Source organism: Odocoileus virginianus, chromosome 3 (assembly GCF_023699985.2).
Source record: "Odocoileus virginianus isolate 20LAN1187 ecotype Illinois chromosome 3, Ovbor_1.2, whole genome shotgun sequence".
NCBI classification, from domain to species: Eukaryota; Metazoa; Chordata; class Mammalia; order Artiodactyla; family Cervidae; genus Odocoileus; species Odocoileus virginianus.
Window position 1 is genome coordinate 5258001 of NC_069676.1, and position 25257 is coordinate 5283257.

Genomic DNA, 25257 nt, shown 5'->3' on the forward strand with positions numbered 1-25257 from the left:
AGGAAAGGGGCACTCAGAGAGAGATGTCATCAGCTCCGTTGAAAAAGTAGAGCCCAGGCTCACGCCAGAGGCAGGGACTCTTAATTATTACAACAGCCCGAGCAGCCATGGGCTTAGCAGTGGAGGCCAGGAGGCAGATGGATGCTTAGCCCGCCCCCCACCCCCACCCCTCAGGGCCTGGTTGGCAGAGCCACAGTGACAGGCAGGTGATGAACCCAATGAGGCAGCAGATCACTTCTGGAAAATTTAAAAGATCGGCCAACACCTCCCTAGGATAGTAGCTTGGAATTTACTGAAGCTCTTTGTGTAAAGTCAAGGTTGATCTCATTTTACAATGGAAGACACAGATTCAGAGAAGCAGCACCAGGAGGTTCCAGTCACACAGCGATCCCAAGGAGGGCTGGTGTCTCACACCCACACTGCGAGGACTTCTCCAGCTCTCAGTTCAGTTCAGTCACTCAGTCGTGTCCGACTCTTTGTGACCCCACGGACTGCAGCACTCCAGGCTTCCCTGTCCATCACCAACTCCCAGAGCTTGCTCAAACTCACGTCCGTAGAGTCGGTGACGCCATCCAACCATCTCATCCTCTGTCATTCCCTTCTCCTGCCTTCAATCATTCCCAACATCAGGGTCTTTTCCAATGAGTCAGTTCTTCACATCAGGTGGCCAAAGTATTGGAGTTGCAGCTTCAGCATCAGTCCTTCCAATGAATCTCCAGCTCTACCCACCCCTCAACACACAACACACCCCTCAGAAACATCCTGCATGCCCCCCACCCCGTTCCACCAGAAACTTTCCACCTGGGCTGCAAGGCCATCTCTGGGTCAGTAGGGCTCAGAGCCAAACACTTTACCCCATGACTGTTTAATCTGATTCCCTCAATGTCCCCCTGAGGTAGAATTTGCACTTTCCTCATTGTGTACAACTTAGGAAATTGAGGCTCAGATAGAGAAATTACTGGTCCAAGGTCCCACAGCTGGGAAGCAGCAAAACTTGACTCTTGAGCTGGGCAGATTCCCTGCATGTAGCTCAGGAACCCCCAGCACAACTTACACTGTGGGCCCTCTGTATCAGGGAGATAAAAATGGTCACTTGTTTGCTCAGATAGGACCAAACTGCCAAAGCACTGACATTGTCAAAGCACCATGTTTCAAAGAACCTTCTGGTCGACTTGTTCTCCCTCCCACATCCCCTTGTTCTCCTTCCATGACAGGGAGCTCACTACCTATCCAGCAGTTCCACCTGTATTAAAGCCTTCCCTTACCCCAAGGAGGAGAGCTGTCTTGATGCTCCCTTACCAGCCTTCTGGAGTTGGAGATGGGAGGGCAGTGTGTGTGTGTGTGTGTGTGTGGGGGGGGGGGTTGTGCAGCTCTGCTCTCAATGCAGGGGCAGCTGAAACATTCAAACACCCTGATCTCTACTTAGGTTAAATGGCCAATTCCCTAGTGCTCAGGCACAAGCCTAGATGTCCTGGGGCCGTAGCTCTCGCTCACCCTCAGCCAGAAAGACAAGGAGAGCACGGTGCAGCAGATGTACCCCCAAGCGGCGGCGCCGGGTGGGGGGCCAGTCAGCCACCACTCCATAGCAGTGTCCTTGCTTCTGGTTAGTCAGCATCTGGATTCCTGGGGAGATTAGGAGTAAGGTCATGAAGGCAGCCTCTGGGAGCCGCTGGCAGAAGTTTGTGCCAGGGAACCCACTGGGTATTGCCCTCAAGCAGGGATAAACCAATGGAGTAAAATATGTGTACATGCAAGTACATAGTTGGTGCTCAGTAATTGCTCACTGGCTGAATGGACAGCTGTGATGGGGAAGGGGTGAGGGAATCAGTAGATCAAGTGCCCTTCATGTGACCCCACTCCTACCCCACAAGCCAGACACCTACCTAGAGCATCCACAAGACATGCTTCTCGAGTGTAAGCCTCTGCAGGGACCACATGCTGGAAGCAATGCAGGGAAACAACGCCACGACCAGTGGCCCAAATGTCCAGGATCCGGCGTACCTTGGGACAGGCCTGGGGGGAGCCAGGGCAGGGTCAGAGTTTGCCCCACAATTCCTTCTACTTGCCCCAGCCGGGCCACCCCTGCCACAAACCTGCTACTTATCCTCATACCTGTTTTCCTGGCCTTCTTCGGTGGTTAAGTGCCTCCCAGAGATGAATGTCCGGCCGGGCCCGTGTTCCCTTGCCCACGTAGAAGATGGCCTGGACAAAAATCCGAAGGCATTCAGCTAGTGTCAGTGAGAAGGCTCGGGCTGGCAGGTCCTGAGTCTTCCTAGATGAAGTAGATGGCTCAGAGAGGGAAACGCAAAGAGAGCTGCCCCAGAGATAGTCCTTAAATCACAGAGCAAACTGAACCCATGTCCAGTGACCCGTTTTATAAAAGGCAGGGTGGGCAGCTGATCCCCAAGGACACTCAGCAGCTTGAAGTGGATCCAACTGCCTTTTATTGATAAAGAAGCTGATGACCAGAGAAGGCCAGTTCCCTTCCTAAAGACACACAGCAGGACTTCCCTGGTAATACAGCGGATAAGAATCTACCTGCCGGTGCAGGGGACATGAACACAGGTTTGATTCCTGATCTGAGAAGACTCCACATGCCACGAAGCAACTGATCCTGGGGACCACAGCTACTGAAGCCTACAAGCTCTAGGGCCTGTGAGCCACAGTTACTGAGTTTGTGTGCCACAACTACTGACGCTGCATGCCCTAGAGCCCACACGCCCCCAACTGTTGAGCCTGCACGCTTCAACTACTGAAGCCCTTGGGCCTAGAGCCTGTGCTCTACAAGAAGAGAATTCACTGCCATGAGGAGCAGCAATGGAGAGTAGCCCTGGCTCGCCACAACTAGAGAAAGCTGCCTGCAGCAAAGAAGACCCAGTGCAGCCAAAAATATATTAAAAAAACAAAAAAAGACACAGAGCAGGTAAGAACCAATCTCAGAATTTTCCAGCTCCCACTTCTGAGTCATTCCTGCTCCAAGTACCTGGGGTCCAGCAGCAGATATGTGAAGCTGGACTTCACGACCCCCTCCCGCCACCGTCTGGTGGGGTCTGGCCGCTCGAACTGCTGGACAAGTGCATCTTCATCGGCTTGGGCATCTGGGATACGGCCTGTCCGCAGGGCTTCAGCCAGCTCTGGGCTGTGCCCTGAAAAATCTGGGCCTGGGAAGGGAAACTGGGTCAAGAAAGACAAAGGAAAGGGTGGTTCCCAGAGACGAAGGGAGAAGTAGGTTGCACTCTGAGCCAAGGGATCTTGGAAGATTCCCGGAGACTCCTTGAACTCTGGATACTCACCAGGAGCAGCCTGTGCTTCTTTCAGCCGTCGGAGGTAGTGTGGCCGGGTGAAGGACGTGATGGGACCTGGGCTCTTGCCAAGCGCCCGGAGCCCTTGCAGCAGTTCCAGGTCAGATATGGTAGGGTCCGGTGGACACTGGTCACAGGGGCTAGGGTCCCTGCCCCCTGTGGCGCTTGCCTCATCCTCTCTCAGCCAGAGGGCAGCCAACTCACTATCGGGGGATAGCTGGTCCTCTCTTGGGATGTGGGTGTCAGAAGGTCCAGGCAGCAGTTCCCAAGGGGGACTATGGGTTGAGCTTCTGTCTGGGAAGAACTTAGGGGAGGGGGGATCATCCGGCAAGGTCAGAGTCAGGGCCTGCAGATGGGCATTTAGTTCTGCCTCCCTGTCCTCCATGAGGGGTTGATGTGCCAGCTGTAGGGTGCCCAAAGATCTTGGCACCCTCTGGGAGAGTCGGACACCAGCCCAGGGGGAGATGTGGCCAGTTAGATCCTCAGCTCCTGAAGCCTCAACAGCAGTGACAAAGGAGGTCACCGAGCTGCAGTCCCAGCGCCCCAGTGGGGACTCCAATCCACCATCTGTGTCAGCAGTCTCCGGGTGGGCAAGCAGGCCGGGGGGTCCAGGGCCAGCCTCCAGGCTCACGTCCTTGCCGTTACCTGTGCCCAGTGTTGTAGAGTTCAGGATCACATTAGGAGGACCGGAGAGACTGGTATCCAGCCCCTTTACACAAGGGCCTCGGCCTGGAGCAGGGGGTAAGAGGGAGAGTCAGTAAGGAGGGGAAGAGGAAGTGAGAGAGAAAGAGCAACGTCAGATCGGACAGAAACAGGCAGCTGCAATCACAAAGAGGAAGGAGCGAGGCAGAGGCAGAGAGACTGACCAGAGACCCTGGTGGTGAAGCCCTGGGCATTAGACCCAGAGATCTGCAAAGTTATATCAGAGGCTAACCACTCCCAGCCGCCCAGATACCACTCACCTCCAGGCTCTGGCTCAGGTTCTGGCTTCCGGGAGCCTTTCCAGGTCCGGGTTGGGGCCCTGGTCCGAGTCTCCAGCTCCCGAAGCACACGGGCACAGTTCTGGTGCCCTTGCTGCTCCGCCAAGTCCAGAGGCAGGAGTCCGTCCTGCAAGGGTGCCGTCAGTAGCGGGCGCCCTCTTCCCTCCCTCTCTTCCTCCTTTCCTTCCTCTTTCCCTCCCTCCGGGTTTGCCTTGCTACAGACTGCGATGGGCCCCCCACCTGGTCGCGGAGCGCGGGGTCCGCTCCCTGGCTCAGCAGCAGCTCCAGGCCCCGGCGACAGCCCCAGGCAGCGGCCACATGCAGCGGTGTCAGTGCCTCGGCCGATCTAGGGCATGAGCGGAGGAGGGGGTCAGTGAAGCAACTCCATCTCCGGGTCCGGGAGCCCTGGCTATCAGCCCTCCGAGATGCCACCCTTCGAACCTGCGCTCTCGCGCTGGGACCCAAACCTCTGCTCTCTGACTCTAGAGCTTCTACCGCCGGATCTGAAACTTTGATTCCCATTTTGACCCCGGCGCATTCTCATATCCTATCCTGGGTCTGGTACCCTGCCTCTGTCTTGGACCCTCAAGATCCCTCCCCGGATTCCCGAAGGTCCGCCCCCGGGGTTTGAGTCCACATCCTTGGAAGCCGTCTTCAGGACTCCCAGGTCCTCGGGAGACAGCTCTCGTTCACGGAAGACCTGCCCCGAGCCCACACCCGGCCTCACCGAGCGTTGGGGTCCCCGCCTCGGCGCAGCAGGGCCTCGAGGCAACACAGACTCCGCAGGTGCTGGGCTCTGGCCGCCAGGTGCATGGCCGCAGCGCCATCCTCGAGTACCAGATTGGGGTCGGCACCGCGGCGCAGCAAGTCCTCCACAGTCCTAGGGATAGAGGGTCACAGTGGACCGTGGCACTCGCCCCCTACCCCCAGCCCTGGCCCCCCCACCCCAGGCCCTGCCCTCACCGCAATTCCTCCTCCTGCAGCGCCGTCCGCAGCCGCCGCGCCAAACCGACAGCCGGGCCCATGCCCCGGCTGTCTCCTTGGGGCAGCCACCTGGTCGCGCCGCCTGCGGGTTTCCAACTTCCCGCGGCGCCCTTGTGCGCACGCGCCGCTCCGCCCCTCGGCTGTCTTCTCCGCGCCCTGGTGCAGTGCAGAGACCCCAGCCAGGCTGAGCGGCGCCGCATCGTCGCCCACATCGAGGGTCGGAGCTTTAGTGCTGGCCCGAGCCCGCGACACCAAGTAGTGCCCAGGGCCAAGTGATGTTTGCTCAGGGCCAGATGATGTCTGGGGCCTCTGATAAGGGCCCGGAAGGGTGGAGGTCGCCATGTGTGCCTTTATCTCTCACAACGGTGTAAACAAGAACACACCCTGTTGGAGGGGATGGAGCTTCGATCCCGGGACCCGGTGGTGCCACAGGGCACCGAGTCTTCCCGAACCCTCTGCCGAGGCGCACGCAGCGCTCACAGTATGTAAGGTTTCACTTAATAGCTACCACCTGCGGAGGCTCTGCGCCGCCCGTTTTCAGTCCTGCGGAGTCTGCAGTCCATTACTTTGGAGCCCTGGGCCTCTTAGGGTGTTAGTTTCTTCATATGCAAAATGGGAGAATAATCCCTTCCAGGCTGGTGTTAAGTTGAAAGAGGGACCTGGCACACGGGTGCCCAGTAAAGGCTCCTGGGAAAGTAAAGCTGTTTCTTGATAAAGCTATTTTCGTTTTATATGGAACTGAGAAAATCTAGCTGGTAAGGTGGTTTTTTGTTTTTTCCACAACTGCTCATTATCCAGGAAGATCAAGTTGAGTGATGGACCTGTTATATCTCTTTCCCTTCCTCTGGAGAGCACCCACGCTATTTCCTGACGGAACTATAAACCTCTCTTCCCAGAGAGGCTTGAGAGAGGCCCGACCAATGAGGGCGTTCCACAGTTCTGGCCCATGACTGACCCAAGCAAGACCTGTCATAAGGGGTGCTGTGAGAGCCCTCACTTCACCTGGGTTGGGATTTGCAGAGTGGTCAGCCATGTTACCCCTTTCCACAGGTTGGGAGGAAAGCAGGGCATACTAAAAACCAACCAGGCAGGGTGTTTCAGCTCTTCCCAGAGCAATGTCAGGGCGCCTGGATACAGCCAAGCCTAAAGCTCCATCTTAGCTTCTTATCTACAAGAACCTAGCCATTCTCCTTTCAGTTCAGTGGGTGGGTTTTCTGTCACTTGCAACCGAAAAGATTTCAATGAACAGTGGACTTGGGTTAGAGAGTCTCAGATTTTTATTCTGATGACAAAAATCACACAAAGCACAACAAAAATTACAACTGAAAAACTTAGGAGTGGGATATGAGCTGGGAAACATGGGGACTGGGTGTCTAGAGTCCCTGGGATGCTTCCTGGAATCTTAGGGTTCCTTCAGGGCTGCCCAGGTGCCTCAGATACTTCCTAGAACCCCCTCTGGGGGTCCTAGGGAGCCCAGTTTGAGAACCAGCGTTCTATGCCAAGGGTTTCACTGTACAAGAAGGCTGGATGTACAGGGATGGTTCAGACAGTGGCCTCAACCTCAGCGGCTTCATCATCCTCCTCCAGCAGGCTATAGGAGGCATGGCTTTGGCAAGGCCGCTGCAGTGGATGAGCCAGCAGCTTGGCCATACAGTTGTGAAGCTCAAGGGCTGGCCCAGCCAGCGCCACTTCGTACTTATAACTGGTACCTTTGGTATCCAGGCTTCCCATGAAGGCAAACATGTCCTGTGGGGCCAAGGAAGGGCTGTTCATGCAGATGTTCTGCTGACAAGCCCTCCCTGTCTTGGAGGGCCTCCCAGGAGGGATCTCAGGGATGGGTTCTGAAGGGTGAAGAGGAGTTTGCCAGGCAGAAACTATTGCCACATTAAGCAAACATTTCCTGCCACCCACCCACCCCAAGGGTCTCAGAGCTGGAGCCCCTAGTCTGGAGAAGCACATGACCCCCAGCCCCCTGACGCTGATCTATCCAGAGGAGCAGGGAAGGCTTCTCAGAGTAGGGTCTTCCAGTTTGTGTACTGACATATAAGTAGGAGCTGGGGTCAACCCCCTCTGCTCACGGTTGGGTCAAGTGAGGCTCAGAGAGATAGATAAGTGGCCAACTCGAGATGCCATGACGAGTTCAGGGCTGGAATGTAAAGGACAAGCAGAGCCTGGGGAGGCAGGGAGGGAAGTGTGCTCTAGGCAGAGGGCACAGAGACAGAACAAGCAGGAAGAGAGAGAAGCAGGGGATGTTGGGGATGAGGTGGGTAGGACCTTACATGCTCCTGGGCCACTGTCCCAACAGCCCCATTAGTTCCCTGCAGACAAGTGGGAAATGTTGGAATCTGACTGACCATGAATTAGAAGGGCCAGGAATGGTAAGGAGAAGGCTAATGGCAGAGCAGTGTGTGAGTGGGCAGGGGCAGGTGGTTTCCCTCCTCCCGACCCCATAGGAGTACAGGTGCTTCTGAGCCTGTTGCCAGGTACCACTGTGCCTGAGACATGCTGTGTGACCCTGGCCTGGTTTCTTGCCCTCTCTGAGGCTGCTTTTCCTCAGCACAGATCATAATCTAGGGGATGAGCATCAGATGCCCTGACGGCCCTCAGTGAAAAGGGCCTCCTTTCCCTTAGGGCTGGGGCAGGGGGGTTCAGAGACCTCCGCCCACACTCTGGTGGCCTCTCACCTTCCAGCTCATTTCCTCCTCCTTCTCGTCAGCGCCGTTGTGGATGTAAACAACATCAAAGAAGAAATACGGGCACTGGAACATTTTCTGCAGGGGAAGAAAGGTAGTCTTTGGGACTAGGGTCACCCTATGGCTCCATGACCCCAAATCTCTAGATCCTGGGAACCCGATTCTAGGTACCCCAGCACCTATGGTCAGGAAGTCCCTCCTAGTATCTAACCACCATCGTGCTGGCTGCAGGTATCCTTCTCCCAGGTCTCACTCACCTTCATGGGCTCTGTCAGGGAGAACTGGGGCTGGCAGGGTGGACGGCTATAGACCAGGATGGTTCGGACCACATACGGCGGTGGGATCGTCTGCACGTTCTCCGTGACTGGCAGCTCAGTCTTCTGCTGGCTGTGCAGCACGAAGGGGGGATGGACAGAGTACACCTTGGTGGCCCAAACTTCTCGTCCCCCCAGGAGAGCCCAGCTCCTCACTGGGTATGTGAGGTCCCACCTGACCCCTCCCAAGTTCACTGTTGCCTCTGAGCCTTTCCCCATGCTGTTCCCTCTGCCCCGGCACCTTCCCAGCTTCACCTTTCTCCCTGACCTCTCCTGCTCCATCAGAGGTTTTGCCGACCCCAAAGCCAGAGCTTGCTCGGATTACAACAGCAGAGTCTGATCAACACAACAGTGACCACAAGACCTACAGAGCCAAAAATGTACTATCTGGCCCTTTAAAGAAAAAGTTTGCTGCCCTGCAGTTAAAGTAGTGGCGGGTCACTGGGCTGTCAGAATATAACCCAGAGGAACTTCCTTGGTGGCTCAGATGTTAAGAATCTGCCTTGCATTACAAGGGACACTGGTTGGATCCCTGGTCTGGGAAGATCCCACGTGCCACAGAGCAACTATAGCCAAGCGCCACAACTACAGAGCCCGTGTTCCAGAGCCCACAAGTTGCAACTACTAAAGCCTCTGCATCTACAGCCTGTGCTCTGGAACAAGAGAAGCCACCGCAATGAGAAGCCCGCTCACTGCAACTAGAGAAAGCCAAGACCCAGCACAGCCAAAAAGAAATACATACATAAGTAAATTAGAAAGAAAAAAAAGAAAGTAACACAGAGGGCAAGATGTGAAAAAGAATCTCTTTTGCAAAAATGCTTTCAGACAGGTAAGTAAGCAACTGTTCCAGGGGGTAAGGCTGAGAAAGGAAGGCTTTCGGCCTCCCGAAAGGACTATTTCTGGGCTGTTTGGAGCTTTTACCCAGAAGGGGTTCTTCTCTTCAAAGGTGAGTAATAATTTCCCCATGGGGGACTTACATGAGGCTGAAGAGACCCTCCAGATCTGGTCAGAATGCTAAGGAGAGCAGAGCAGTGCATGGGTAGACAGAGGTGGGCAACTTCCCTCCTCCAGAGGCTGGGAGAGTACAGATGCCTCTGAGCCGGCTGCCAGGAGGCATGCTATGTGACCCTGTTCCAGTCACTTGCCCTCTCTGAGCTAGTTTTCCCTCAGCACAGATCATAAAAGAGAGGGCTGCCATCAGATGACCTGAAGGCCCTCAGTGACTCAAAGCTCCCTTTCCCTCAGGACTGGGGCCATTCTCTTCCCTGCATAGAAAGGATACTGAAAGTGGAACAGGAAGCTGTTTCCAGGTCGTAGAGGCAGCTGCAGAGTTCACGGGGGTCAGAGGTCAGGCCAGACAGCTGCAGGGAAGACTGAAACTCAGCACGGTGCTCTCTCAGCCCTGGGGGGGCCCTAGGGGAGCCAGGCTTGTCCCCAGCCTCACCCAGGCCGTGTCATCGTTCACCACCACCAGCGCAAACTCGTGGCTCTTGTCGATTTTGTGTTTTGTCCGCACGAACATCTCGATCATTTTCTGGGAGACATTGAGGGCGTTGGTTTTGGAGCTGGGGTGAGAGTGAGGCAGTGGTTAAGGCCCAGGTCACGCAGCCAGGCAGGTGGTAGAGCCCAGCTGCAAACCCAGCCCAGCTGACTCTCCAGCTTTTGTCCTCACTGAATGGGTCCCTCTGGCCAGCCTGAGCTTCACATCTGATCCAGAGAAGGCACCCCACCTTGGCTCAGTCATGGATCATCAGGAATGCCAGGGAAGGGGAGGTAGGCTTGTGATCAGGCCCTGCTGCCTGACCCCAGTGAGACTCAGCTGCTCACAGGCCAGGACTTTGGAGTCAGCCAGGCCTCGCTCTGAATCTGGCTCTGCCCATTTGCCAGGAGGCCTTGAGAAAGTCACCTTGCTTCTCGGAGTTTCCAAGTCATGGCTGTGACATGGGTGGAGTGTGACAGCTCTCAAGTGCTGAGAACAGAACCCCAGTGGGCTGCAGCTGTAACATTACCAGTTATCACGGCTACTCTCCAATCCCTCCAGGACCCAGGAGTCAGTCTTCGAGAGACAACCCTGCATTTTGGGGGCTGGGCTCCTCCCAGCCATGGTGGCAAACTCCAGCCCCCAAATAACCCCTCTCACCCATTGAATGACTCAAGCTTTGGCAGCGCCATTTCCTCTGACAGGTCCAGGCAGATGATCTGCAACAAATTTGGAGGCTAGTGAGGGCTGTGACCAGCAGTACTTGGCAACCGGATGTCACTGCAGGGCCCCATGCCACTCTGCTGGCCCTCTCCAAGAAGCCCCATGGGAGAAGGCTATATGATGAGCCCCAGTTCCCAGCCAAGCCATCCACTCCAGAAGGAGGCAGCTGAGGGACCTCCCTGGGGGTCCAGTAGTTAAGAATCCGCCTTCCAGCGCAGCAGACAAAGGTTTGACCCCTGGTCAAGGAACTAAGATCCCACATGCCGCAGGGCTACTGAATCCACTTCAGCTGTGTCCAGCTCTTTACGACCCCATGGACTGTAGCCCTCCAAGCTCCTCTGTCCATTGGATTCTCCATGTAAGAACACTGGAGTGAGTTGCTATGCCCTTCTCCAAGGGATCTTCCAAACCCAAGGATTGAACCAGCATCTCCTGCATTGGCAGGTGGATTCTTTACCACTGAGCCACTTGGGAAGCCCAGCTGCCCTAGGACACTAATAGAAAGAGACTGTTTTCCAGAGTGAATCCTAAAGAATGACATTTAACCCAAGGTTCCCTAACATCTCAAAGCCACAGGCCAAGCCTCTCACTTACCACTTTCTCTGGACAGTTGACCCTTGGGGTCCGCACCTGGATCTCTGGGGCTGGTGGAGGTACCTGCCACGGCTTGGGACCGGCTCCTGGAGGGTTGGTGGCCCCATCGTCAGCACTGGCCGCCTCGCCCTCACCCTCACTGCGGCTGCCCACACTGGTCTGGGCCCCCAGCGCCCGGTCCTCAGCCCCCTCAGGGTTGGAGCGAGTGCGGGGCCTGGGCTCAGCTGACTGCTCCTCTTCCTCCTCCTCTTCTTCCTCCTCTTCCGTGGGACAGCTGGGCTCTGCCACCTCCATGGCTCCGGAGTGGCTGGATGCAGCAGGGATGAGGGAAGCCAGGATCCTTTCCTTAGGGCTTTTAAAAGCATGTGGTTACTGAGCAGAACAGGTCATGAGTCTCTTACTAACAATAGGAGTCACTCTGCTCAGGGACTCAGTTTCCTCATCTGTAGGATGGGTGCCTTTTACACTTACCAACCCAGCATCCACTCTGACTTGAGATAACAGCCTCCCCTTTTTTTTTTCGTAGAGCTAACCCCTCCTCTCCCCCTTTTGGCTAGGGTGCTCATCTGGCCACTGTGAATGGCTCAGAGATGAGGACGTGACCCAGAACATGCCAGAGAGGGGCAGTTCCGAATTGCAGTACTGGAAGGATACAAGTCCAAAGCTGCTAGGAGCCTCTCTTGCTTCCAAGAGGGGAAAGAGAGCTTGCCTGAAGTGATGCTCACCCAGAAAATGAAAGACTTCTCAGCGCCCGGATCCAGCTATGCCTAAATTCCCTTTTTTGCTTAAGCCAGACTGAGTTGGGGGTTCTGCCACCTGAAACTGAAAATGTCTTGGGGAATAAAGGATACAAACTTCTAGGGTTCTCCCCTCCATAGTGACTGCTTAGGCGGTGTCTGCACACTGGAGAGGTGTGCAATTCCTTTGCGGAAAAACGGGGCTCCAGTGGAACAGTTTGTCTGTCTAGGCAATTGGTGAGGGCTGCTGGGGATGATCTCTGAGCGCCTTGCAGCCCCCATAATCTCTAAGGAAAGCATAGCTGCAGCAAGAGAGATGGAGGCTAGACTGCAGGAGAAACGAGAGCTGAAGGCGGAAGCCTCAGAGCAAATGAGAGGCTGAATTTCTGGAGCTAAGGAAGGTGGGCCTTTAAGGACGGATCCCGCACGCTTTCACCACCCAACTTCTGCTCACCGTTGCCTGAGCCTCCTTCCTACTCATCCGCTGACCCGCTAGGAAGCCGCCATCTTTAGCAGCCGGAAGTAGTTCGGTGCGGCCGTCACGCCTACTGGGAACTGTAGTTCAGCGGCCGAAAGCCGAGCGGAGAGATGAATGGGACGAGGCTGGAGAGCCTTGGAAGCTGATAGGGTGAGACTGTTCTAGGAGGCGGGGTTTGGATTGTGATAGGCTGGAGTGGGAGTCGAGTGGGGCGGGATCTGGGATGCGATTGGCTAAAGTGAGACAAGGAGGAGTTTTTATGTTTCTGGCCGATTCAGATTACGGTGGTCAGCCCTTCTGACGTGATAGGGTGAATCGAGGCAGAGTGGAGTGAGACTTACAATAGGAAAGGCTCAGAAAGATGGAGAAGACCTAGTTACCGTGTGATTAAACAAAGTGGGGCTGAATTGGGCGGGATTTAGAAGAGGAGGGGCTGATTGGTGATTGATGGACTTGACCGAACCTCAGTGAGGGGATTTTGCGGCAGAGGTGGGCGTGGTCCAGATCCCAAGGCCCCTCCCAATTATTTAAATAAGCTTCTTATTTTACATATATTTGCAAAAATTAAAAAAACGCCAAGCCAGAACTATTTCAAGCCACCCTTCCTTTCTTCATGCACACTTCTCCCCTCAGCTCCATAACCACCTAAAAACTGAGCCTCAGTTTCTTGTTAAAATCTGTTAAACCTGCCCACATCAGCTAAACTCCGGTTCAAAGAGAGTCCGGAGGGGCTGTGTAAAATGAACTTTGAAGGAGGGAGAATTTGCTGAAAAAACAAGAGGGGTAAGGTCATTCCAGGCAGAAGGAACCGCCTGGGCAACAGATTGTAGGTTTTGAGGAGCTTTGGAGCTGTCTCTCATCGGTTAATGTGGCTGGAACAGAGGCTAAGAGTGAGAATTTTAAAGTTCACCCTCAAGTCAGAAAATTGCGAACTTCTCTCGCTACGACCTTTGGGGGAACGGAGGTAGGAAGATTCAGCCTCGTAGAGTCTGTCAGTGGAACCAGAAAGATTCAGACTACCCCAGGCTATGCACAGTTTACGTCAAATGCACAAGGAAGGGGTGTTTCAGGCAAAGGTTAAGGCATGGCCAAAGGCACCAGGGTGTGAGGGAATTGAGAAGCTTCAGCTGTTCGTGGAAGAGGTTATCGTGGCTAGAGACGGGAGTACACACTGGTGCCACCCGCATGCATGATTTTATTGAAGACCTTGAATGCCAGGCTGAAGAGCATGAAATGTTTCCCAAGGGCGGTGGGGAGCCACGGAGGGTGTGTGAGCCAGGGAGGTGAACAGTGAGATCTGTCTCTGGGTCCTGGGAGCCCTGGGAGGGGGCTGGGCTGGCGTCCACCTTGGGGAGGGAGGCTTGAGCGCTGACTGCGGATGGAGATGCGAAAGAGGCCCTTTAGAGGTGGATGCAGGGAAAATGAACAGGATGCAGGAATCATCTGGGATCTGAGGAATTCAGCATTTATGGAGGAGAAACAGAGGAACCAGAGATGGGGAGGTCAGAGAGGCAGCAGGGAACAAGGAGGGCGCCTTATGATTCAGTTCTCTGATGGTGCCTGACCATGTGCAAATGTATATATATGCAAACATATATGCATATATATGTATACATATACATATATATGTATACACATACACACACATGCACACACATTTCATATATATATATATATAAATACACATATATGTGTGTGTGTGTATGTATATGAGGAGGGTATGGCAACCCATTCCAGTATTCTTGCCTGGAGAATGCCCATGGACAGAGGAGCCTGACGGGCTACAGTCCAAGGGGTCACAAAGAGTCAGACACGACTGAGTGACTAAGCACATAGAGGTATATATACATATACATGTATCTATATACAATGTGTACAATATATACAATATACTATATATATATATATATAGGAATATTACTGAGCCACAAAACAGAAAGAAATTTGCAGCAACAGAGACGGGCCTAGAGATTATCATACTGCATGAAGCGAGTCAGACAAAGACAAATATATAATATCACTTATACTGCTGTTTAGTTGCTCAATTGTGTCTGACTCTTTGTGACCCCATGGATTGTAACCCGCCAGGCTCCTCTGTCCATGGGATTTTCCAGACAAGAATACTGGAGTCGGTTGCCATGTCCTTCTCCAGGGATATCACTTATATGTGGAATCTTAAAAAATGATACATGGCTTCCCTGGTGGCTCAGTGGTAAAGAATCTGCCTGTCAATGCAGGGGACATTGGTTCAATCTCTGGTCCAGGAAGATCCACATGCTGTGGAGCAACTAAGCCCATGCTCCACAGCTACGGAGCCTGTGCTCTGGAGCCCAGGAGCCACAACTACTGAGCTCATGCGCTGCAACTACTGAAGCCTGTGTGCCTCGAAACTGCTCCGCAACAAGAGAAGCCATGGCAATGAGAAGCCCGCATACCCCAAACAGAGAGTATCCCCGCTCACCACAACTCGAGGAAAAAGTTGACGCAGCAATGAAGACCCAGCATAGCCATAAATAAATAAACTTTTTTATTTTAAAAATAAAATACAAGGTGTGCAGTTAAATTTGGGGGAAAATGATACAAATGATCTTATTTACAAAACAGAAATAGACTCACAGACATAAGAAAGCAGATTTATAGTTATCAAAGGGAAAGCTGGGGGAGAAATAAATTAGGAGTTTGAGATTAAGAGGTACACACTATATACAATAAACAACGAGGACCTACAAAAGGCACAGGGAATTATATTCAGTATTTTGTAATCCTATAATGGAAAGGACCTGAGAAGGGATAAAAAAGAATTTGCAATATTCTAAAAGAAAGAATAATGGCTGCATACCTGAAACTAATACAACATTGTAAATCAGCTATATTTCAAAAGAAATTTTTTTGTTTTGAAAAAACAAAACAAAAACCTCCCGTGACACTGAAGGAAGACAAAGAAACTGGGGCTCAGAAGGGACCATCGCTTGCTCAGGGGGACCAACCCCAGATCTGTCTGTGACTTGAAGTGGAACGAGAACGCTGACGCTTAAGGGACAGTCAGAGGCCAAGTGAAGAGCATCAGCCCAGAGGAGCACTCTAGCTTCCAAGAGATAAAATCTCAGGGTCAGAGTTGGAGGAGCCATGGCCTTGGGAGCAGAGGCGAGGAGGGACGGGCATCTTGGGAGCTGGACATGTGTCCTGTTGCTAGGGCTGGAGGAAGCCGCTGTCCTTGAAGAGGAAACTACACAATAGCAAGTCACATGGCCAGGGAAGGAGGCTTCCTGTTTCCCGGCCCCTCCCAAGCTGGCCTTGGCCAGCCCAAGCTTGAGCGGGCAGTGGTCAGAGTGACCCCAAGAATGTCCAGGGACTTGGTTTTCTGACCAAGGTACCCCCCAAGAGAACAGGGAAGTAGAGCGGGCTGAGGGAACCAAATCCCAGGATTAGAATCTCTGGTTCAGGAGAGCCCTGGGGAGAAGAGAGGACAGTTGAACTCCTCCTCCCAAGCCCAGATAGGGGAGGCAAGGGATCAAAGAGAGAGAGGAAAATAAAGGAGACAGAAACGAAGGAAGAGGTCAGGGCAACCTTGAGAGGTAGTGAGCTGACCATCAAGGGAGGCATTCAAATGCGCCAAATCCACATTAATAACTCAAGATCCTTTTGGAGAAGTGAAATCAATGCCCATTTCACAGAAGAGGAAATTAAGGTTGTCATTTGCTTTGAGCTGAAATCAGGTTGTAGTTTTAGTGGGTGAGGATAAAGGAGGATTCAGAAGACACTGATTTCTGGATAACAATGAGTGCCAGGGCCACACGGCCCCGAAGCCGGCGAGGGAGACACGCTCTGCCCGTAAGTGTTCCCCTCCCTGCCACACCCAACCCTGCAAGATCCCAGCACCTAGATCTGCCTGGTTCAGAGCTCAGCCCTGGGGATCATTTGCAGGGTGAGCTGGACCCTGTGGCAGAGAGTTCAGAGGAGGCTGAGGCAGCCAGTGGGAGCTCTGAGCCAGGCCCTGTGGCATCTCAAGATAGCGCCAAGCTGGAACTGCTGGGCCCTGAGGTGGAGGCCAAAGGGCAGGGCTTGGAGAGCAGGTAAGGCCCACTTGGTCTGCAGGCCTGGCACATCTTTCCCACCCATAGATGGTTTTTATGTCCCTCCCCGACTCACACACATGCCATGGCTCCCATTGCCCTTGGCCTGACTTTCAAGGCCCTGTATGATGCAGTGCTAGCCTTGTAACAAACCCTTTGTGTGTTAGCTATCCCAGGTGACCCCATTTCCAGAAATTTCCATCCTTCACCTCTTCGCAGGACTGACAAAGAAGTTGATGGGGACTCTAGCAGGGGACCAGCCCCAGCCCCTGAGGGGCGGCCCCATGAGGAAACCCACCAGGCCCCAGAGGCAGCCCCACAGGATGGGGAGAGCGTCCCCTCTGGACCTGATGTATTTCAGACTCTCCAGCAAGCGCTGAGCTCTCTGGAAGCAGCTGCTGCTGCCTGGCGCCACCGTCCCCCAAACTGTCCTGGGCCAGTGGAGGCAAAGGACAGAAGCCAGGGGGCACCAAAGCCCTGTTTGGAGCAGGAGGGGGCTGGGAGCTGCCAGCGGGAGGCAGCCAGATTGGCTGAAAGGAATGCCTGGCTGCGTTTGGCCCTGGGCAGCCGGGAGGATGAGCTGATCCGCACACAGAACTCCCTGAAGGCCTTCCAGGCTGAGAAGGAGATGCTGCAGAGAGAGGTGAGCAGGGCAGGCCTGCCACCCAGGCATGCCTGGTGGGAGGGAGGCAGGCCTGGCATAAGACACATTGAATCATTTGTTCATTTGTGAAGATTTCTTGGAGCCTTGACTTGCCTTGCTGTTGTTCAGTCGCTCAGTTGTGTCCAACTCTTTGCAACCCCATGGACTGCAGCATGCCAGGCTTCTCTGTCTTCTCTGCCATCTCCCAGAGTTTGCTCAAACTTATGTCCATTGAGTTGGTGATGCTATCTAACCATCTTATCCTCTGTCACCCTCTTCTCCTCCTGCCTTCAATCTTTCCCAGCATCAGGGTCGTTTCCAATGAGTCAGCTCTTTGTATCAGATGGCCAAAGTATTGGAGCTTCAGCTTCGGCATCTGTCCTTCCAATGAGTATTCAGGGCTGATTTCTTTTAGGATTGACTGGCTTGATCTCCTTGCTGTTCAAGGAATTCTCAAGAGTCTTCTCCAACACCACAGTTCAGAAGCATCAGTTCTTTGACGCTCAGTTTTCTTTATGGTCCAACACTCGTATCCATAATTGACTACTGGAAAAACCATAGCTTTGACTGTTTGGACCTTTGTCGGCCAACCCCAAAGAGACAAAGGTCCCTCGCAACTTTAGTTAAGAGGATCAGAGAGGCCCACCGAAGAAATGACACTTGAATAAAGGCCACAAGGAGGCAAGGGAGGAACCATGTAAGGAACTGGGGAAGAGCATTTTAGGCAAAAGGAACAGTATATGCAAAGGCTGGAGGTTGGAGTGCGATTCGTGTGTTCAAGAAACAGTGAGGAGGCCAGTATGGGGCTGAGCAGGAGGAGACAAGGGTACCGAGGTGATGGGAGCAGATCCCGGAGGGCCTTGTGGGCCTCAGGGAGGATTTGAACTTTTGCTCTGAGTGAGGTGGGAGGCACGGAGGGCTCTGAGCAAACAAGGGTGGAGACCTGATGCAGGTGCTCACAGGCGCCCTCTGGCGACTTTGTGAGGAACAGCTTGTGGAGGGAGAAGGTGGAATCTTGGAGATCGAGGAGGTGGCAAAGGTGTGGAGAAGGTGAGAACTGGGCAGATTCAGCGGGGATGCTGAAGATGGAGCTGGCAGGTGGGATGTGAAAGCTAGAGAGGGGCTGAGGATGAGACCTGGATTGGGAGCCTTAGGGACTGGAAGTGAGACATAGGGAGCCTGTGGGAGGGGCAGGTTTGGAGGAAGGGAGACGAGAGCCCTTAGGCCTTAATCAGCTCAAGATGCCATGAACCACCCACATGGGGCTATTAAAGGGACAGTTTTATGTCTGGGTCCAGAGCCCAGGTGATGTCAGGGCAGGAGGGACACAGATGGTGAGACCTGGGCTGCGGAAGCCCAGCGCAAGGAGCGGAGCCCATTTCTCAGCTGGGAAAGAGAAGTCTTTTTAAAAAAGTTTTACCCCCCTGACCCCTCCCCCCAACCCTGGCAACCACCAATGTGTTCCCTGTATCTGTGAGTTCATTTTTTAAAAATTCTAACCTATCATCTGTCTATCTATCTATCTGTGCCCTGCTGCATGGCTTGGTGGACCTGGTCCCGACCAGGGGTTGAACTCCAGGCCACAGCAGTGAAAGCACTAGGTCCTAACCACTGGATCACCAGGGAACTCCCTTGTTTTATTTTAGACTCCACATATAAGTGAGATCATGTACTATTTGTCTTTATCTGGCTGACTTGTTTCACTTAGCATAGTACCTTTAAGGTCCTTCTGAGTGTGTGCTAAGTCACTTCAGTTGTGTCCAACTCTTTGTGACCCCATGGACTGTGTAGCCCACCGGGTTCCTCTGTCCATGGGATTCTCCAGGCAAGAACACTGGAGTAGGTTGCCATTTCCTCTTCCAGGGGATCTTCCCAACCCAGGGATCGAACCCACATCTCCTGCGGCTCCTGCACTGCAGGCAGATTCTTTACTGTTGAGCCACTGGGGAAACCCTGAGGTCCTTCTATATTGTTCCAAATGGCAAGATTCCTTTTCTACAGATGAATAATATTTCATTCTCTAAATATATTTACCACATCTTATCCATTCATCCATTGGTGGACACTTAGGTTGCTTCTGTGTCTTGGCTCTTGTAAATAATGCTGCAACAAACATGCGGGTGCAGATGTCTTTTCGAGTTAGCATTTTGGTTTCCTTCAGAGAAATACCCAGAAATGGAATTGCTGTTTCATATAGTCATTCTATTTTTAATTTTTTGAGGAACTGCCATACTTTTTTCCATAGTGATTGCACCCATTTACATTCTCAACAACAGTGCATGAAGGTTCTCTTTTCTCCACATCCTCGCCTACACTTATCTCTTGCATTCTTTTTTTCTTTTGGTCGCGCCACTCGGCAAGGCATGCAGGATCTTAGTTCCCCCAACCAGTGATTGAACCCGTGCCTCCTGCAGTGGAAGCTCGGAGTCCTAACCCCTGGGCTGCCAGGGAAGTCAATTTCTTGTCTTTTTGATGCTTGCCATTCTATCTGATGTAAGGTGGTATCTCATTGTGGCTTTGATTTGCATTTTCCTGAGGATTAGTGAGGTTTCCCCAGTGGCTCAGCAGTAAAGAATCCACCTGCAATGCAGGAGCCACAGGAGACACGGGTTCGACCTCTGGGCTGGGAAGATCCCCTGGAGGAGAGCGTGGCAACCCACTCCAGTACCTTTTCTTTTTTTTTTTGCCTGGAGAATCCCATGGACTCTCATGCCAGAGGAGCCTGGCAGGCTACAGTCCATAGGGTCACAAAGAGTCAGACACTGCTGAAGTGACTGAGCATGCACGCATGCAAAGATTAGTGATGATGAGCATCTTTTCATGTACCCGTTGGACATCTGGAAAGAGAAGTCTTGATTCAGGGACTGCATGACTGAATGCCTGACCAACAAGTCATGGCTGAACGACTTGCCCAAGGTTGTACAAGAAGGTTGTACAGGATGAGAATCTCGGGGTGGGGGGGGGTCCTACCTTCCAGCCGGTGCTCTTGCCACTGCTCCAAGAACAGGTCTTAGGGAAGAATGGCAGGTGGTTGGAGCCACCCCGGCCTTACATTCCCCATTTCCCCGAAGGTCCAGGAGCTGCAGGATTCCCTGCTGAGGCTGGAGCCCTTTCCACCTCCTTCCTGTGACCAAGCAGGTGGCTCAGGTAGTGGTTCCAGCAGCTCTGGGGCTGATGGAGAGACCTGGGGCTCACAGGTGAGTGTGTGAAGCTAAAAACCGTGGTCTGTATTAGATCCTTAGGGTTTGGGGCCATGAGACTCAAGCCTAAACTCATGATGCTGGGCTCTCAATGACAATTCTGGGTGAATCAAGTCACCTCTTTTTGACAGGATCCCTTCTCCCGGCCTCACCCCCTGCTCCGGCGCCTGCAGAGTGATTCCAGCACCCAGATGCTTGGGTCTCTCCCAACCCAGCCCCTTGCTCCTGAGATGCACATCATGGAAGCCCAGATGGAGCAACTCCGAGGGTAAGAGTCACAAATGCTGAGCTCATAAGGGCACTGGTGCCTCCCAGCTGGGATATAAAGCCAGCAGTCTGGAGCTGGAGTGGGGGAGGGATGGGGAAGGGTGGAGATCAGCGGTGTCCTAACTGCCCTTCAAAGTCCCTCACTTTTCCCTTTTCCCCACCTCTGGAGGCAGGAACACTGAGAAGCTCAAATGCTTCAACCGCCTGCTGTCAGCTGTGCTGCAGGAGTACAAGGGCCGGTGTGAGGGCCTCAGCATGCAGCTGGGTCAGCGGGAGGCTGAGGCCACTGCCCTGCGTCTGGCCTTGCAGTATAGGTCAGTGCACCCCACCCGTGATTCACTGCCTGGGAAAGAAATGGACATCCTCAGAGGATAGTCTTAATCCCCAGAGAGAGACAGAGCCCTCTCAGAAAAGTATTTGCCCTGGCCGTGGAAATTAACTTAAGGCAATTTTCGTCCAAGAGTGCTGAAGGAATTTACAAACTCCCAGGGTTGGGGTTAGGAGGAGCAGTGAGGGATCCAGGAGCAAGTGGGGATGTCACCTACATAGCAAGGTGGGTATGCTGGAGTGCTCAGAACTGCTGTCCCACAGTGAACACTGTGAGGAGGCATATGGAGCCTTACTCACTCTCCGGGAGGCAGACTCAGGAGTTGGAAAAGAAGCCTTCATGGATGACTTGGAGGCAGCTGAGAAGGAAGCTCAGAGGCTCCTAGCCCAGGAGAAGGCTGCCATGGATGGAGTGACACTGCAGGATCCATATCCAAGGTACCCTTGGGAGCCCTGGGGACTGGGTGGGCCAGTGAGTGGGGCTCTGGTTGCAGAATGGGGCTCCCAGCACTGGCCCTATATTGGGGGTTGGCATGGCTCCTATGCTTGGCATTAGGCCTGCTGGAGTTGGCTGGTTTCTACTCAGCAAAGTTGACATGGTGGTAACAGCCATTGGGGTTGGTATAGGACCCACCAGGGTGGCATGAAGATGGATGGTGGTGCCCAGTGACTAGGTGGCATTATGGTGCTTAACGGGGTTGGCATGATGCTGGTACCCATAGGGGTTGTCATAATGCTGCATAACAGGGTTGGCAGGTAAGCAATGGTGCTCATTGAGTTGGTGTGATGGCTTCCCCATGATGGTGTGAGTGACTGTGTCCATTGGCATGGTGGCATTCATTCATCATTCATCATTCATCATTGATGAATGATGAATGATGAATGATCATCAGTGGGCTGGTGTTGCCCATATGGGTTTACATTATGATGCCCACTGTGTTAGTTTGACCATGCCTACCACAGATGGCATAGGAAGGAACCATCATTGTCAGTAAGATGGAAGATGACAAAGCCCCCCAGGATTGCTATGAAGTTAGTACAGCCATGCTGACCAGTGTTAACAGAGGTCTCTTCTGTTTTCTGCAGTCCCGAAGGCAGCAGTGTGGATAGGCCCACATCACAGGAGGTGGCTACCCAGCTCCTGGGCTATGTTCAGCGTCTCCAGGAACGCCGTGCTCTGGTCAAGATTCCCCCCGAACCTGGCTCCACCTGGGTGCCCATATCTACCGTGCCCCATGCAGAAGCCATGGTGCAGGCCATTCTGGGGACCCAGCCTGGCCCAGCCCTGCCCCGGCTGGAGAAGATGCAGATCCAGCAGGACCTGGCGGCCACACGGGTACACATGGGCTGTGGTCACTGTGTCAGTCTTTCCTGGTGGGACCAAATCTGTTGCTGAGTCTGAGTGAGATGTGATGAGGGGACCAGGTAGTAAGGGAAAGTTTTCCTGGATATTGTTTGAAATTTGTAACCTGGCATGAAAGAGCTGGGGGCTTCTCTGGTGACTGAGGTGGTAAAGAATCTGCCTGCCAATGCAGGAGACACGAGTTCGATCCATGGGTCAGGAAGATCCCCTGGAGAAGGGAATGGGACCCCACTCCAGTAGTCTTGCCTGGAGAATTCCATGGACAGAGGAGCCTGGCGGGCTACAGTTCATGGGGTGGCAAAAGAGTCAGACACGACTGAGCAGCTATCACACACATGAAAGAGCTGAGGTTCAGAATTTGGAGAAACTCCAGACACTACCATTGAGTTGCTACTTGACTTTGTCTAAGACACTTGCTCTCTCTGAATGTCTATTTCTACAGCTGTAGTTTTTATGGAAGGATATTTCCCATCATGCAAGATCAAGGGAAGGGTTAGGATTCTTGCCTGAGCAGCCCTCAGTGGGCACCTCCTAGAGGCTTGGTTTTCTCAACAGTTGACCTTCAAGGCACAAATTTTCTACCCTCTCCTTGGTCTCTCAGGAGACTCTGGCGGACCTGATGCTGCGGCTACAGCTGGTGCGGCGGGAAAAGCGGGCTCTGGAACTGCGGGAGGCTGCCCTCCGAGCCCAGGGCCCAGCCCATGTGCTCCTGCTGGAGCAGCTGCGCTGGGAGCGGGCACAGCTTCGGACTGGCGGGGCCAACAGCAGTGGTGGAGACAGCAGTGGAGGTGGGAGCAGCGGAGAGGAGGAGGAGTGGTCCCAGGTGAGTTACCCTGCCTTGGCCTGGTAGGGATAGCAGTATACTACTGGATATGTGGTCCTGGTTAATCCTAGCCTCCTTTGAGCCTCAGTTTCCATTTCTGCACCAAAAAAGGAGTTGAATGGTAAAAATGCATGTGAAAGTTCACACTTGTACTTCAGAGTTTCTTTCTTTGAGTGTATTGAGCCCAATAAGCCCCAAGGGATTTAGTGTCTCCCACTCACACCTGTCCCTTCTACTTCCCACCCCCAGGCTATTCATACTTCCCGTTCCCCACTCCAGCAGCTCCACTCCATGCTTCATATTTTCCTAAATTTTGGCTCCAGCTTACTCCCTGAGGCTTTCCTTCTTGCCCCTACTGTCTAATCATATCTATCCTTTGTTTAAAGCCTTAGAGGCTCCTGGAACCCTCCTTTGAATCATCTCTTCTACCTCCATGCCTTTCTAAGTGCTACGCCCCTGCCAGGAACACCAGTCACTTTCCTCTTTATCTAACTGAGTCCTTGACATCCTATAGGTCTGAGCTCAGACATCACCTCCTCTAGGAAGTCCTCCTGAACTGCCTGAAAATGAGATCTCTTGTTATTTCCCTTGTTAGGGAACAACTGTATCCTTATTGGGGTGTCTCATAAGACTGGGGGCTCTGTGAGAGCAGGCACTGTAGCCACCACAGTCTGTGATGACTTCAGTGTCTAGCTTGGGCTGAACACACTCTCAGCCGAGGTCAGTGTCACTACCCTCCCTTCTGCCTTCCTCAGGGTCCTCCTGCCGCCCCTGGTGGCAGCAGGGGTACTGATGGAGGCCAAGTGAGCAAAGTGCAGGACCCAGAAGAACTGACCCAGGAACTGTCAGCATCACTCACTCGGTGTGTGCCTGGATACGGTGCTGGGGTGTGTGTGGCCTGGCTGGGGGTAATATGTGAGAGCCCACTGGGGTGATGCGTACAGTGGAGGACTTCGTGTACCGTTGTATTCACATGGAAACATGTGGGCAGGTGGGTGGGAGTGGGGAAGGCAGACAGGAGTGGCTATGTCTGTGAGTTCCTCTCTCCCCACCCTTGTACCAGGGCTCTGGGCCTGCGGGAGCAGCTGCAGTCTCTGCGGGAAGAGCTAGAAGAGGTGGCTCGGAAGGGACGAGCCAGACGTGCTCAGAGTACTGAGCTGAACAGTGATTTATGCAAAGCTCACAGGTGGGTCTCTCTGTGTAACCTCAGAGGCATCCCTGGCTCTCTCAGGGCCACAGCTTCCCCCCCTAAGGTGGGTGGCAGGTTCAACCCATTCCACACCTCCTCTGGTGCCTGATGTGTGTCAGCCCCTGCTGAGCGATGCCAGGTCCCCCGGAAGACTCAATCTCAAAGACTTCCTGTCCGGGGCTGGGAGTACATAGCCCCTGTCCCGGGTGGAATGGGGGGCTGTTTCCTGGCTCAGCCTCCTTCTCCCTCCAGCACCTTGGTCATGGCTTTCCGAGGTGCCCACCGGAAGCAGGAAGAGCAACGGCGGAAGCTGGAGCAGCAGATGACACTGATGGAGGCCCGACAGGCAGAGGAGCTGGCCGTGCTAGAAGCCACCGAAAAGGCCCTGGGGAGATCGAGACTTCCCTGCCCGCCTTCCCGGCCTGGGGAGACCTTTCTCTAGGCCTGAACCTGGCCATGTCTGGACGTGCCAGATACTTGTGACAGGTCACATCATAAACTCTTCTGGAGAGACACTGTGTCATGTGGCATGACTTTGCATGTTGAGGCATGTTCTGTGTGATGAGGGCTGATATACCTGAGTGTCTGGGGTTTGATGGGGAGGGGGCTGGCACTTGAGAAAGACTCGGTATATTTGGTCTGATACCATATGGCATGCGAAGAGACATGTCAGAAGGGTCATGGAAGAAGCAACCTGGGCTGTGGAGACAGGATTCCCATGACTGGCTGGGGGCATTCAGGGTTCAGTGAGGTTACATAGCCAGAGCTGAAATTCCAACCCTTATCTGTCTCCAGGGCTTCCCTTGTGTCTTAGATGGTAAAGTGTGTCTGCCTGCAATGCGGAAGACCCGGGTTCAATCCCTGAGTCGGGAAGATCCCCTGGAGAAGGAAACAGCAACCCACTCCAGTACTCTTGCTTAGAAAATCCCATGGACGGAGGAGCCTGGGAGGCTGCAATACATGAGGTCGCAAAGCGTGGGACACAACCAAGCGACTTCACTTTCCTTTCCTTTCTTTCCTATCTGTCTCCAGAAGCCCAGCAGGGTGTCCACTGGGGCAGGGCACACTTTCCCCTGCCCACCCACTT

The 25257-nt window shown here is 53.5% G+C and overlaps 3 protein-coding genes across 6 annotated transcripts; 1 reads left to right on the forward strand and 2 right to left on the reverse strand.

Annotated features, from left to right (window-relative positions):
• Positions 1-1343: 1343 nt before the first annotated feature.
• Positions 1344-5767, reverse strand: ANKLE1 (ankyrin repeat and LEM domain containing 1). Of its 2 annotated transcripts, none has more exons than XM_020880810.2 (9): positions 5246-5759; positions 5010-5162; positions 4523-4628; positions 4265-4409; positions 3294-4031; positions 2984-3161; positions 2113-2272; positions 1884-2013; positions 1344-1623 (listed from the first exon to the last, which is right to left on the reverse strand). In XM_020880810.2, the coding sequence occupies exons 1-9, from the start codon at positions 5476-5478 to the stop codon at positions 1463-1465; spliced, it is 2004 nt and encodes a 667-aa protein (XP_020736469.2). In that variant the 5' UTR covers positions 5479-5759; the 3' UTR covers positions 1344-1462. The 2 variants fall into 2 exon arrangements, with proteins under 2 accessions (XP_020736469.2, XP_070318295.1); XM_070462194.1 differs by having other exon boundaries at positions 1535-1623; positions 2113-2202; positions 5246-5767.
• Positions 5768-6525: 758 nt separating this feature from the next.
• On the reverse strand, positions 6526-12370 carry BABAM1 (BRISC and BRCA1 A complex member 1). 3 transcript variants are annotated; one of them, XM_020880552.2, is made up of 10 exons: positions 12262-12356; positions 11796-11892; positions 11071-11422; positions 10414-10472; positions 9718-9838; positions 9556-9634; positions 9251-9275; positions 8217-8346; positions 7951-8037; positions 6526-7012 (listed from the first exon to the last, which is right to left on the reverse strand). In XM_020880552.2, the coding sequence occupies exons 3-10, from the start codon at positions 11362-11364 to the stop codon at positions 6809-6811; spliced, it is 999 nt and encodes a 332-aa protein (XP_020736211.1). In that variant the 5' UTR covers positions 11365-11422; positions 11796-11892; positions 12262-12356; the 3' UTR covers positions 6526-6808. The 3 variants fall into 3 exon arrangements, with proteins under 3 accessions (XP_020736211.1, XP_020736206.1, XP_070318311.1); XM_020880547.2 differs by lacking the exon at positions 11796-11892 and having other exon boundaries at positions 12262-12370; XM_070462210.1 differs by lacking the exons at positions 6526-7012; positions 11796-11892 and adding an exon at positions 7028-7584 and having other exon boundaries at positions 12262-12370.
• A 3176-nt stretch (positions 12371-15546) lies between these two features.
• USHBP1 (USH1 protein network component harmonin binding protein 1) lies at positions 15547-24683 on the forward strand. The gene is made up of 12 exons (XM_020880540.2): positions 15547-16116; positions 16210-16358; positions 16578-17001; positions 20073-20198; positions 20333-20469; positions 20642-20782; positions 21060-21233; positions 21882-22131; positions 22760-22981; positions 23737-23843; positions 24045-24167; positions 24423-24683. Exons 1-12 carry the CDS (start codon positions 16063-16065, stop codon positions 24610-24612), a joined length of 2097 nt encoding a protein of 698 aa, XP_020736199.2. The 5' UTR covers positions 15547-16062; the 3' UTR covers positions 24613-24683.
• The last annotated feature ends 574 nt before the right edge of the window (positions 24684-25257 follow it).